At 35.6% G+C, this 14,341-nt stretch overlaps 1 protein-coding gene across 6 annotated transcripts in view; it reads right to left on the reverse strand.

Annotated features, from left to right (window-relative positions):
• Nucleotides 1–14,341, reverse strand: part of LOC102689203 (cytosolic carboxypeptidase 6-like) — a 511,816-nt gene that overhangs the window by 129,459 nt on the left and 368,016 nt on the right. For 4 of the 6 annotated variants that reach the window (XM_015356263.2, XM_015356265.2, XM_015356267.2 and 1 more), the window contains 2 exons: nt 13,645–13,833; nt 7,061–12,431 (listed from right to left, as the gene is read on the reverse strand). The exons of 1 other annotated variant lie outside the window; for it this stretch is intronic. In XM_015356263.2, the coding sequence (XP_015211749.2) occupies nt 12,421–12,431; nt 13,645–13,833 (200 nt within the window). In that variant the 3' untranslated portion in view covers nt 7,061–12,420. Of the gene's footprint in view, nt 1–7,060; nt 13,834–14,341 lie in introns of those variants that run through there. One more of the 6 variants, XM_015356269.2, reaches the window with a different exon arrangement.

The raw sequence follows: 14,341 nt of genomic DNA on the forward strand, positions 1-14,341 counted from the left end.
CTGAGTTACTCTGTTGCCTCCCTCAGTCCAAAGACATACTGGAAAGTTAATTGACATCAGGGAAAAAAAAACCACCCTGGTTTGAGTGTGTGTACACACTCCGTGCCTGTGACTGGCGTCCCAAACGGAGGTATCCTGCCCCTTGTTTGCCAGGCTAGGCTGTGGGCCCCCCATAACCCTGTGTTGGATAAAGCGGTTTGAAAATGGATGTGGTACAGGCAGAACCAACTGTTCTTCAGTAACTCTATTCAGTGCCAATACACCTTCCTGTATCTCCCCAAGACACTGCCTTTAGATTACTATAATTAGAACTCTTTTATAAATTGTTCTAAGAATAGGAAAAACATTTTCAGCTGTATTTCTAGTCAATGTTACTGACAATGTTACAGCCTAGTATAATTACTGTATTATGCAATATTATTGTGTGAACCATTTTCTTTGGCTTACACTACTATGCATTTATCTGCATAGTTGCTTTAGGTAAGAGCCAGATGAACAACAACAACAACAATAATAATAATCACCATCATCAATATAATTGTAGAAATAATAATGGATCGTTTCTATTATAAGCAATTTAAAAAATACCATATATTGAAGTGATATTTGAAGTGAAAATGGAAATATGAGTAGTCCCTCTATTAATCTCCTTGGAATAAAGCAGTTGCAGATCAACATTATTAATGCTCCATTTCCACTGTGATAAAAGGTACCTTTGGGTAAAACCTTGTAAAAAATAAGAACGAAGCTAGAGTTGTTAGCTAGGTTGACTGACGTGCTTAAACATGCAAATTAAATTTTTTAAACACCAAAAGCTGAATGTATTATAAATATCTTACAATCTACAATTAACCCTGAATGTCAATTTCAGATAGGCAAAATAGGGCAATGCAGAAAGTACAACTATCTCTAATTCATTCATGAGGTTTCTAACTTCAGAGACACATTTGCAAAACAAAAGCAAATCAAGAAATTAAGCCAGTGACCACACACAGGAAATGCAATTCCAGAATCGGAAAAAAAAATGCTCTAGGATCTTTCAATCTAGAATACATACTGCATACATATCTGAAACACATCTATCCTTTTCTTTGTAATGAAAACCCTTCAGTTCTATTAGATCTTGGTGTTTGGTTCATATTTCACTGTAAAGCATCAGCAGTAGTAGTAAAATTAAAACTGTAAAAGTGCGAGAATCACTATGGCAGGCCTTTGAGACGCACAAAACAACTTGCATCTACCTGCACACGACCACAATAATTCTGTTCTTTACTATCCCTTATGGGGTGACAGCAGGATTTGGGAGGTTATTAGATAGCTGAAGTCTATTATGGCTGTGTGGTTGAATTGAAGTAAAGGTGTTACTAAGCCCTGTAGCTAATTCATGAGAAAATATGTATTAATGACTAGTTTTAGTCTTGCTTTTAATTCTCCATTTACAAAATTAACGTAATTGGATACTTCTGTATTCACAAGAAATGTAATAGTATGCAAGCATTAGAAATCTCACAAACACATTATAATGGATTGATTTCACATCGCATTTACTAACAGTCACTGCAAATATTCAAAAATTATAACAAACTGCAACAAAACAAACGCTGGCTGTGAAACTTGATTGTCTAACATCATTTGAGCAAAAATGCAAAGGAACTGTCAATGTTCCTTAGAACGCTATTGATCACTTTAAAACATGACAAACATACTAGTCCAACTATTTTATGGAGGTATATTGGAGGCATTGTTTCTGACTAATAATAAAACCTTGTTTTACTTTTTGTGGTTATCAATGTGAAACTAGATCTGGAAATGTTTCCTCAGGAATCCTGACTACAGTATACCGAATAGATGACTGTATTTCACAAACTGGAATATGAAAAATATTTGAAATGCCACTCATGTTTGGGAAAAGCACCTCGTATTTGCAATTGACTTTGGTAGTGGTATTTAAGTAGACATCCTATTACATCCACTATGGTTTGTCGCAATTTAAGAAAAGCTACGTTCTTGACAAAGACATTTGCTGCAAAATTCACAGAACCAAACATGCACAAGCATGTGTTCTCTTTTTGAATGTCAAAGTTAATCTGAAATGAGGGTTTAGGAAAGCAGCCTTTTATGTAGGGACAGGAGTTGAAACAGGGACATCTCCCACACTAAAGTCAGCACTGGCAGGCTGCGTGTGAAGAATGTTCAGGGTCACATACATTTTTTAATGATGCAACAGTCACTCTGTCATTAGAGTTGTCATTCATTCCATGCGCTTGCAGAAAAAAATATTTTCTTTGCTCTAACTAGTTTAACAGGCGGACAGCACAGTGCAGAACAACCTCACGCGACTGTCCCAGTGTTTACAGGATTGAGAAAGAAACAGACATACTTGTAGGCAATAATGGGGACAGTGTGGCTCGAGTTCCCGGTAATGAATTGAAGCTTATGGTTAATTCAAGTGCTAAGTTTGGTGGACTTGCAGTTTACAAGACAGGAACTTGCTCATAGTTAATGGTACCCCGCTTCTACAATGAATCTGACAGAAAGAGCTGAAAACAATAAAGGAAATCTGTGTTTCTTATAGTACTCTCTGGTCAAAGCAAACAGCCTTGCATTGCCAGGGACAGCTCAGTGTCTCAGATGTTAACATTTATGATCACAAGTTCTCCCAGCTCCTTTTACCAGCCACAATTTTAAGGTACACTACATTCACAGTTAACTAAGCACATGCTGTTCTGGGCTGTTTCTGGGAATATCTGTTACAGATTCATGGCAAAGAACATTAAAAACATAATACCCGTCATAAACATAAGAAGAACATTTTGTACGAATTAACACATTAAGGACCAAAAACATCTTTGTTAAACTACACACCATGAAGATTATAATTTTTAGGCTATGTGACAGTTGCACCACCAACTCTGTTTGAATGATCTTATTCTTAGTGAAAGCTAACCACAGGAATTGTTTGCAAGGTCTGCATTTCATCTAATGAGGAACTGCTTTTCAATCTAATGTAATTCATTATTTAATTAATTACCGAGCTAACATCAGAGCAACATGTCATTTTTTAAAATAAGGGCAAAAGTGATGCCTGTATCAAGTAGTATTCTAGAATAAAAATGAAAAATCAAATTTTACATATTAATACTTTCACAAGAAAGGAATGTATGTTCTCATTAGATACAGTATAACTAATGTAAATTTTATAACAAAGATATTTACTTCAGCACGTAAAGTTTAAACCAGGACCTACATTTCACAAAACCAGATAAAACATATTGATATTTCTAGTATTGCCTCATTGGAAGAATATATACAGTGTGTTGGATTGGATAGACAAATACCCTGTCAAAGGTGGTTTAAAAAGTGCTGGAAGAAACAGCAGAGTGCTGCTATATCTACTTATTGTAAGTGTTGTTAAACTGAAAATCTGCCAAACTACTAGACTGCTTAGATCAAGCATTGTTTTTTAACCCAGTTTCATTGCTACAGAAATATGTCAACATTTGCATAACAGCAAGTTAAAGAGCTAAGTTAAATGACTAAATTATCAACAGCAAGTTTACAGTCCACTAACGTTTTAAGTTTTATTATTCTGTTGCGTTATCCCTTCCATGTAGAATAAAGAAAACGAATAAAGGAGCAAAAATCTTAAAAAGACTTCAGACAGTGCTCTATCTTTAAATGCTGCAAAATGCCCTCTTTCAACAGAGTGCAGCAGGCCTAATAACAGCACTTCACATCTTTGAATATTCAAGCAAGTTCACTGGGAATTTTATTGAAGTAGCAGCTTAGAGGGACTTAATACAGTGGGAGACTCAGCTGCAGGGTAAAGTAATGGGGGCTTTTTATTTTATTGCTTCAGTAAAAGAAAATGACATTTTTAATAAAAAAGTGGCCTCAATAACCACATGCGGTTTGCGAATGTAGTGAAGAGGAATCCACTTTGCACACTTCTGAGGAGCAGTAAATGAACCAGCTGTTATTAAATTCAATGACATCTTGTTCTTTCCTGTTTGTATTTGAGGTGCTGTTGCATTTCCGCCACACGACAGTTTCTAAATTTAACTGGAATTTGAAATGTACATACCAATGCTACAATCAAAGAACAGGTAAGCTGTGATCTCCCGAAACCATCGCAAATCACCGACACCAGCAATCTGCTTAGAATTATTACAAGAAGACATAGGAATATAGAGTCAAGAAACAGAAACAAATGGAAATTCCACAGTAGGTAGGTATCAAATTAAAAATACAACACACTATTAAAATTTGTTGATGTCTTATTCCCTTGGTTTTCGGCAAACAGGTTTAGCAATGAATAGCAATGAATGCCAGCAAACCTTTTTTATATACACGGACAGTGTAATATGTTGTGCCTTGTAGTCCCATTTTCTTTTTTTCTTGCATTTTTACATTATCCAAATGATGACCACTAAAGAATTACAAAGCCTAGTAACAAAACATCACTCATGCTGTGCAACGTAATAGTAAAAACCTGAACCACTTCCTTGGAGCTCAAAAAACATTACTGACCTGGTTTCTCAAAGTTCTAGTCTCTGTGAAGTTAGCTGTGCATTGGAAGGCACTCTAAGACCAGAAACATTACAAAACAGGTCATTAGAACTAACAGGGTGCACTCATTAACCTACAATGTTCTTATGTGATTTTCTTTGTGGATTTTGTAATTGGAAATGGAATACACAGCAACTCTCATTATGTATTAGCCCAAGTGGAATTTTTTGGTCCGTCTTGAAGGAAACAGAACTATTTTCTTTACTTTTTTCTTCACTGCTGCAGGAAAAAGGTGAATCCATCAAACTATATGATGAAAACACTCTGAACCCATTAAAGATCCATTTTCATGTATCCTTTCTCCATTAATCACACTGCAAAGTGTCCATCACCCTATCCTCACAAAAGAACTATGCTGAGAATTAAGAAACTCACAAGAAATACAAACTATAATTTATAGCCAAGTAGAGTTGACATTATTTTATATGCAGAACTGACAAGTTTACAAGAAGCCCCCCCCCCAAAAAAAATAGTGGTAATGTTTTCTTAAACATTAACACTAGTATGAAATGCTGTATGTTTTAGTATAAGCTCCCAATGAAACCTTTGATGATTCCCAACATGAAAATGTAAAATTTCCTTTATGCAAAAGCTGTACATTCTAAAACATAGTTAATTAAATCAAAATCAAAATTTTAATTTAATTCCTCTTTTTTTGTTTTTTGTAATTTTACATCTGTGGCCAAAAGTCACAAAAGCTTGAAGCAGAGCAGAGCAGAAAACCATTATTGCTTAATGGTTGTGTTTCCACAACACAACAAAAATTCTATAAAAAGGACTATTATGATTGAAAAATCAAGAATGGAGATGCACAAAAGTTGGAAACACTTTTACCGTACTGGATAAGCTTAGTAGCAAACCATATGTCCTCATGAGCAAGACAAGAATTGGGGAAATGTTCATATTCTCCTGCATATAGAAACAGGTATTTGGAAGCACAAAATCAAGTATTCAATGCTGCTTTGGATGTTAGAGATTCCATGTGTTCAGTAGCATGAGAGGCACATGGTTTCCTTTTAAAGCACATCACATCCCCAGGAACCCTCAAAGGAGCTCCAGCGCTAAACACTACCTTGGAGCATTATCTATCATTACCGCTGTGAATCTTCTCATTGTCAATAACGGATGCCGCTATAAATTACAGGCATGTGGCAACTGTTAGTGCTAATGACATTGAGCGTTCCCTTGGGTTAAAAACCCCAGATGCACACTTGCTTAGCTCTGCAATAATATATGGAAATGTGTAGCACCGTAAACGGTACAGAGAAGTGCCCTCTGCAAGGCAGTGTGCCGAAAGAGAGGCGTTTTAAGTTACAATAATCAGGATTAATAAACCGGCAATTACATAAATGGGCATCAACTACAGAGCAGCAAGCAGCCACTTCACAAGCACTACACCACCCTGCAAACTCTGCACTCCCCATAATCCATTCAAATTCAATATCTCTAATATAATTGCTCATTTAATATTTGAATGCAGCTTTGACAAAGCCATCTATTTTCTTCCTGTAAGTGCAGTGACAAAATGCAACAATATGCTAGTCATTTCTGTGTGAGATTCCAGTTTTATGGTTGATGGTTTCTCAGAGCTGGTAGGCCGATATTAACTTCCTGCCCTGCAATAAATCAGAAACCCCGGCATGCTTATCTCTCACTGACACATAGATCCATCTCGCTTTTAATCCCACTCCATGCCATTTCATGAGAAACTGCACATCACGTGTATTTAAAATGCATTTAGACTGTTTGTGTCTAAATCAAATCCTAGGGATGAGAAATCCAGGGAACGGGCAAAAATAAAGTACATCTTACACACTTGTCCTTTACTTAACAGGCGTCACAATGTACAGTGCAAAGGACATCATGAGACCTTCCACTTTTGTTATATCAAACATAGAAACTTTGCTACCAAATCTGTACTCAATCAATGCAGTGCTCCCTAAAATGCACAGACTCACAACATTCAAATCCAGAAGTCAAGTGTTATATTTGATTGAAAATGCCAATGGAGAATGTGTTTACGATGCTTAAAGTTTGAGGAACACCCTGAGCACTGTTTACCTTTGTACACTTCTTATGAAGTGTATGATAGCTTTGTCAGAGGAAAAAGGAACACAGAAATTCAACATGCAGATAATTCCACATGTGCAAGAAACAATACAATTGGGATTGGCAAAATAATTAAAACAAGGTTCAGTTAATAAAAATTTTGTTCAACATTCCCTTACTCTAGATGGAAAAGATATGGATCCTTTTACACCCCTGCAGATTTAATTATGGTAAACAAATGTCTGAGAAATGTCTTCAGAGATTTAAAAAATGAAAATGTCACCTTCACATGTAAAAACGTGTGATTTTTTTCCCCCTTTAAAAGCTCCCTTTTGGACAAAAATCAAAGCACATTCGCGACAAGACACAAAGTAAGATTGCAAAGTACTTGAGTACAGATTGAACACAAAAAAAAAAACAAAGAAAACGCCAACTCCACAGGTTTTTTTTTTTAGAATAAAAGTCAGAATTTATTCTGTTGATCTGTACATTAAACAAGAGTACCAGGATTGTAGGCTGCAGCACACCAAAAATGATGCAAAAAGGCAAAATTAGTCACACAGTGAAGTGCAACAAGCATTTGCCAGAACAGTTTGCAAATGAGGAATCCAAAGGAATGTCACTTCAGGTAAGTGCCATAAGTCTGCCTGGCTCAGTTCTACCCTCTGGTCCTGATCTGAGAAGGCTGCAGGCTTGCGTGTTTTTCCAGCCACGCGGCTCTTCCACAGCTTTCACTTCAGCAGGACAGGAAAAGGGTAGCATTCACAGATTGGGCTTTACTCCTACGCCGTTATGACAAAAAATCGTCCAAAGCTGCAAACACGCTGGATCTGGGGAAGAAAAAAAAAATCTCGTCCACCCCTACCACCCCCCTCCAACAAAATTGACCTGAAAAGACAACATGAACACACAGCACTTCATGAAGACTTTCGCCACCAATGGAATCATTGTTTCACTGTATATATAGTTTGAACAGGTCAGCAGCAGGAAAAGGAACTAGCCAGAAAGATAAGAGAAAAACAAACAACTTTTATCTATAAACCACCGTCAGGGCTTACACTGCCATATGGAAAGATGGTCTTGCCACTTTGTGAGGGGACAACTTTGGTATAGCATTTGCCTGCTTCCCCACTCAGCACTGGCATAGGACTAAAAGGTATATCACACACTGCGCAGGTTAATGAAAGACGAAATATGAATATAATTAGTCAGCTGTAATACCATATAGCCCAAAAGATCCAGATTTTGGCAACAAAATTCAGAACTGTGGATTCCATAACATTAAATTAAAGTTTCAGACATTTCCAATATCGTTAATTGAAAACCTGATATGTATTCAAATCTTGCGACATTTGGTTACTAATGGTTGATTATATGTACATTACATAAAGGCAAAAAATAAGAGTAAGGAATGATAAAATTAGAAAATGTGCAAATGTCCTGGATATGCTGTATTAGGTTACTTTAATTCCATGGCAAGGGAGGGTAATAGTAGTCTATTTAAACAAACTTTAATTCTTAATATTCCAATAATAAATAAAAAACAAACCTTTTAATACAAGTGCCTTTCTGCATATTTACTAAAGCATCCCTCCCTAAAACACAAAGTAAAGTAATTCAAGTAATAAAATTAAATTAGTAACGATAGAAAAGGATTCTCAACCATATCAACTAATAATACATGTTTTTTAGTGCCCAAAGCTGTCCACCATTTCTTGTTATTCAATCTGTTAAGTTGTTTTATGGACATCCAATGAGATTTCCATTATTATATATATAAAAAAAAACATTCAACATAAACTGCAGATCTGAATCATTCTTGAAGAAATAAATGATGAGTAAGCAATAAATAATGAAAAAATTGTTCCATCTCTCTTAGTAATGATTTCTATTCATGTCATAATGTAGCTAATGTTAGCACTGCCATCCTGAGATACTCGGATAATAAATGTGCAGGCCTAATTTAAGGTAGTGATGCTCCTATGCTATGACAAATTTGTGTTTTAGAACAAAGGAAATTATCTATTATATTTTCAATTTTCTGTGTTCAAAAAACATATGCAGTCATATGCAATCTAAAATGTTTACATTTACTGGCAGTAAAAATGCATTCAGAAACTAAATTCATATGTAGTACTTTTGATGTGTTGTATTAAATAATCAAGGCAGGCTAATTATTATCTTGCACATCTGAATGGTTTATGTCTTAATTACTGTTTAATTGAGGTAACTTTATACATATGACATTCTTGTTATGAGAACATATGTTCTTGAAATGAGAATTTCAGGTACCTTACCTCTAATCCTACCACAAAACTTTTAATGAATCTTCTAGTTTGAGAAGAGATAAATGTTCAGTATGAAGACAGTAAGTGAGCAGCCAGGGACCAAAACACACCCTAGCTCAGCCCTAGAAGGGTATTTTTAAGCAATGGAAATGAAAACTTGCACTAATTTTCAAAAGCAGAAAGGCAAATGGCACAAACAGCTGATTTTGTCTTGTACAGAACTGCAGTTCAATAGGTGCTGGTCAATGATGAGGCAAAAAAGACCCTAATGCAGGCAATGTGAGCTCTGACAGTGAGTACATATGCCAGTTTGGTATGTTAAAAATAACATAAGGACTGTTCCACAGAAAACGGCAGAACAGTTTCAGATTTATAAAATCCCTATAAACTATGTGGATCGTAAATCAAAGATTTTTACGTTTTATCTAGCACCCCCCTTGTTGCTGTGAAGTATATAAAATTATCAAACTGCGCTTGAATCATTTACACTTGACCCCCTTTTTGGCATCAGGCAAGACAATACAGACATGATTTCTAGGAACTCTCAAGAGTAAAGAGAGCATCTAAGTGCACTCATAACCACTATAAACCTTTAGGCTTTCTTGACATATTACAAAGAAGGTATCACTTTTGGGACTCAACAGCTTTCCAGTCACATAATAAATAACTGAAGATTCAGTACGATCTACTGCTGTTGTGGTAGGTACAGGGGTAAATGACCCCAGACCTTGACCTCTACAGATGCTCTTATTGTGCAAGTTAACCTGGAAAATTCACAATCTGCTTTCCTACAAATGTTTCACATTCACATCTGATGCTTTGGCTTTAATTCTGCCACATAAATAACTAGAGATACCCGCAAATCGAAAAGGTCAGTCAGACAAACTGTAGAATACCGAAAGGAATCGTCTGGCAACAAATGATTCAGTGTTGGTCATATTTACTGATCAACCCAAACAAAGCAACAGGATTCAGCAGATGCTGGGGTTGGCAGCCACATCAATCAGTAAGGAATACGGAACTCACTTTTCACTTCTTCTCTCAAGTATCCCAATAGATTACAGATGAGAATGCTTAAGACTTAGTGTCAGACTGAGTGTATACAGTGACGTTATCAGAGAGGAAATTGAAGTTTAGTCACTTCATCAAACCTACAAAAGCTTTTAGATATGCAAACTATTACAAATTCATTGTACATGATAAATTTATACAATATGTATATGCTGTATTATTTATATTTCCTATTCTTGTGTTCCAGCAACTTTAAATGCCTGTGTGTATGCCAGTTTTTTGGAAATGGCTGATTTTCTCTACCATAAATACTATGTTTTAACACAGTAAGTATTGTAATTGTATAATAGTCAAAGGGCTGGCAATATTTATTTCTATCAATTTAAAATAGCCTGCTCAAATTAATTGTTAATATAAACAATATCTAGACTGAATGGTAGCTAACTGAGGTCTGATTAACTAATTGCATTAATTACAATGCTTCTTGTATTTTCAAGGTAAATTACCATTTATAGTTAAAAATATTAAATACAAATGGCAAACAAATTTAACAGAAATCAAAAAGTTAACAAAGTGAAACTACAGAAATTAACAATATCCATTTTAAAATATGTGTGGATACTGACAGGCAAACAAGTGTAGAGTTATTACAACGAGGGATACAGAAATAATTGAATTAATGAAAAGTTGGCAATATGAAAATGGGATAGTTCAGAGAAGGTCTTGGCTGTAAGCAAATCTAAATGGGTGAATTTGCTAATAACCCATTTATCACCAAGTAATTCCCTTTGGTATTCTATAAAAGCACAGAGGCATTCAGCATTGCTTTCCCCATCTCTGACCATCTTTGCCATGAAGTTCATTCATAACATCTGTATAATTGTTTCCTAGTCTATTGTATCAGAATTAACTAATCTTTGTGCCTTAGGTACTTACCTTTTCAGGGATCAGAAATTTTGGAAGGACAGATGGATGAAAAATGCATATGAAAGGTACAGACTTAAGAAATGTAAAAATGTAAGGTATAGAAATGAATTCCACAGATGTTCATAAGAGGGCATGTAGAAGATTATAATGTTCTGTCACAGTTTGGAAACTTCAGTTATTAAATTCACACATGGTAGATACCTTTCTAATTTTCTTTACTTTAGTTAAAGAATATAATTTGTTGATTTTTAAATTAAAGAGACAGTTGAACCAAAGTTTCAAACAAAAGCTTTGTGTGCTTAACTGGGTTATTCTAATGTCTTGCAATTCTAAATAAAAAAATCAAACTGAACATAGGAAACACACTGTGCTCTACACAGTTCCTTTGTTATCTCTGACTTAATTATGATTTTTTTAATGTGTCCACCACTTTATTTACAGCACTGTTGTACAATATAGACAAAGCAGTGTCAAGATCTGTATTCATGGTGAGGTGAAAGAACTTACTTTTGTTTTCCAGTTTAAATTATCCAAATAGTTACGTCTTCACTGAATATTTTTTATGGAAAGGGGAATATGAATGAATAAGCAAGAAAGTTCACTGTACAACTCCATAAAACCCAGTTAAGTAAAACTTTGGTACAACTATAAAATAATTGGTAATTAGCTGCCCCCCCCCCAGTATATAGCGCACTGCAGTAGAAGGGAGTCAAACCCTGAGAGAGTTCTCATGCTGAAGCTCAGACTGTTTCGATTTTCCTAAACAAGAAACCCATCTGGCCGAGAAAAAAATCTTAAAATTTGGAGAGAAAAGGCATGTATAATAACTGTTGTTAACAAAAAAGCCTTCCTTTAAGGTACAGGAGAAAGTCCTTAACCCACTGGTGCAAATCTCTATATACTGCGTACCAATAATGATAGATTCACGTATTTTTAGTATTTTTCACCTGTTGTAAACAGAAAAAATAGAGGTGGGCTATTTCTTGCAAATGTGAAACAAATGCATATATAAAAAAATAGACAACTGACAGCTTAAAGCCAATGGGGGAGTTGGTAATAAAACTAATGTACAGCCTTGCAAAGACGAAATTCTAACTGTACCCATTAGTTTACATAAGAGGAGCTCTGCATGAACGGTGTAATCTGGACTAAAACTAAAATCTTCCATCTATCAAAAAAGACAACTGAGAATATAAATTATATACACTAAAATCCCCCCACAATGATAGCTTAACAAGTGATTAGAATCCAATAACAGTAAAAAGGAGGAATAAAAAGAAACAAAACAAAAGGCTTTTCCGCTTAAAACCAGACCTGCAGGATGATCACAGTTGGAAATGCGGTCACAGTTCAGAATTCAATCTGCAGCATTTTCTTCTACCGCAGACAGCCAGCCAACCCTTAAAAAAGCGCTTCAAAAAGTTCTGATGGCATGTCTTGTTAGAAGTTGTCACTATACCTTATTTTATTCTTAATGGTATGCCTGACAGAAGAAGGACGAAGGAAAACTTTGATTCTGCCACTTGAGGTATTAAACATTGAACATGGCATCCAAGGCCATCTCGGGTCTCCAGTATTACATGAGATCTAACAAAAAAAAAAGCCAGCAGCAACTCAAAATACAGGCATCAAGACAGCAGTTTAAGCTAAATCAAATTCCATTACTGTCAAAGCATGGTTTGTGGAATGTGCCCCCCATTTTTCCAATAATATAAAGTACAGCTTTTAATGATAATCTGAAATGAATTTGTCAACTGCAAAATGTCAGACTTTCTAAAAAAAAACATGGTGTTACTCAAACCTAAAGATTTCTGTTCTGTTTTTCTAGCAGAATATTGAAGTCAGTAGAAGTACTGCATTTCACAGCTTAAATGTGACTTGTATCCTATTGGAATGAAAGGCCTATTCAAAGCCAGGTGAAGTCAACAGGAAATCCACACTTTAACATGACTGACAATGAATAGCCGCAGTTCAGAATCATACAAGATGCACTAATTCAGAGGGGAAATGTTCATCTGCGAAAAATAAACAGAATTCTAGGTCACATATCATCTAATTAGATCCTTAAAGAAAATAGATCCTTTCTGAGGATCTTGAAACAACCAAAATTGAATGCAAGGTGCATGACTTGAAACAATGGTTCAAATTAGAAAGCACACCCATTAAAACAATACGTTATGGCTGAATTAGGTCTTATCATATTTTGAAAATGAAATTTCTTCGGGTAACAGAAATAAAAAAATAAAGCAACAGTTTCAGTAAATAAGGATAGTGTTGTAAATCATGCTGAAGCAGTATCCTTCCCAAGTCACTCAGCCAATATGTTTATACTCACTCACAACCTGTCAAGATGGAATCCTGCAGCACCAAATTCTTGCTTAGACGTATAAACATATTCCTAAACATACTCATTCTGAAGACATTTGGGACTTTTTTTTAAATTCTTTTAGCAATCAATTCCATATTAAAGAACACCACAATTCGAAACAATGAGTCACAGAGTTTGCAAGACAGACCTACTCCTCCCTTTTCCAATTTGTCTTTCATTGTAGATTCACAAAAAAATACCAGCCATCCATTTACTGGTCAAATCACTCATACCAGCACTCAGCAATTTGCTAAATTTCACCAAATACCAAGGCTGTTTCACAGGCACTGGTTTGTATCATTTGAAAAGCCTCTTTGAGGGCTCTTGAAAAATCACAAATGGCAGAAGGGATGGTACTGTCCACCCTTTTCCTTTTAGGCACTCCATAAAGAATAGAATGAGCTATGGTGACAACTTTTAATCACTACATGCCATCGTAGTTGAAATTTTCCATTTTGACTGTCTGTCTAATGAGTAGCTTGGATTCTCGCCGCTCCTCGTTCTTGATAGATTTGTTGATATCCATTATCTTTTCACAGATGTATTTGTTCACTTTGGACAACCTTTGTGTGATCTCTGCACTGTCTGCTGTTTCTTGCGATACTCTGTCATACAGACATTCTGTAAAGAAAAGAAAAAGTCAGATAAATATTATGTGTATTTACTTCGAAGCTTCAATATTCAAGCTGAGATCCATTTCCAAATCTGGATATTCAGGTCCACTGGGATGTATAAGTGTACACTACAACACTACAACATATCAAACATACAGTCGAGTCTTACACTCAATGGATAATTCACACTCTTCGAGAGAGATAGAGAACTCCTGTCACATGAGACCAGGCTTCACTATGACAGCTCTTTGTATTATATAAAAGTGCATTTGTTTCATCTCCAGTGTACGGAAGCCAATTTGAGCAGGCAGTAGAACTTGACCCTTAGAACTGCCTAAAAGAGAATCTATAATACAACCTGTGTTTGAAAGCTCATAATTATAGAAAATAATTGATTCAATTGAGATTTATCTCAATCTTGTTAAAAGTTGGGAATTCACAGTAGCCGTGAGTCATAAAATGCATCAAGCTCCAAACAACAACACATGCCCTGGACAACATAGGTTGTATAGGTT

The sequence above is a fragment of the Lepisosteus oculatus genome, chromosome 9 (assembly GCF_040954835.1).
Source record: "Lepisosteus oculatus isolate fLepOcu1 chromosome 9, fLepOcu1.hap2, whole genome shotgun sequence".
In the NCBI taxonomy this organism is placed as follows: domain Eukaryota; kingdom Metazoa; phylum Chordata; class Actinopteri; order Semionotiformes; family Lepisosteidae; genus Lepisosteus; species Lepisosteus oculatus.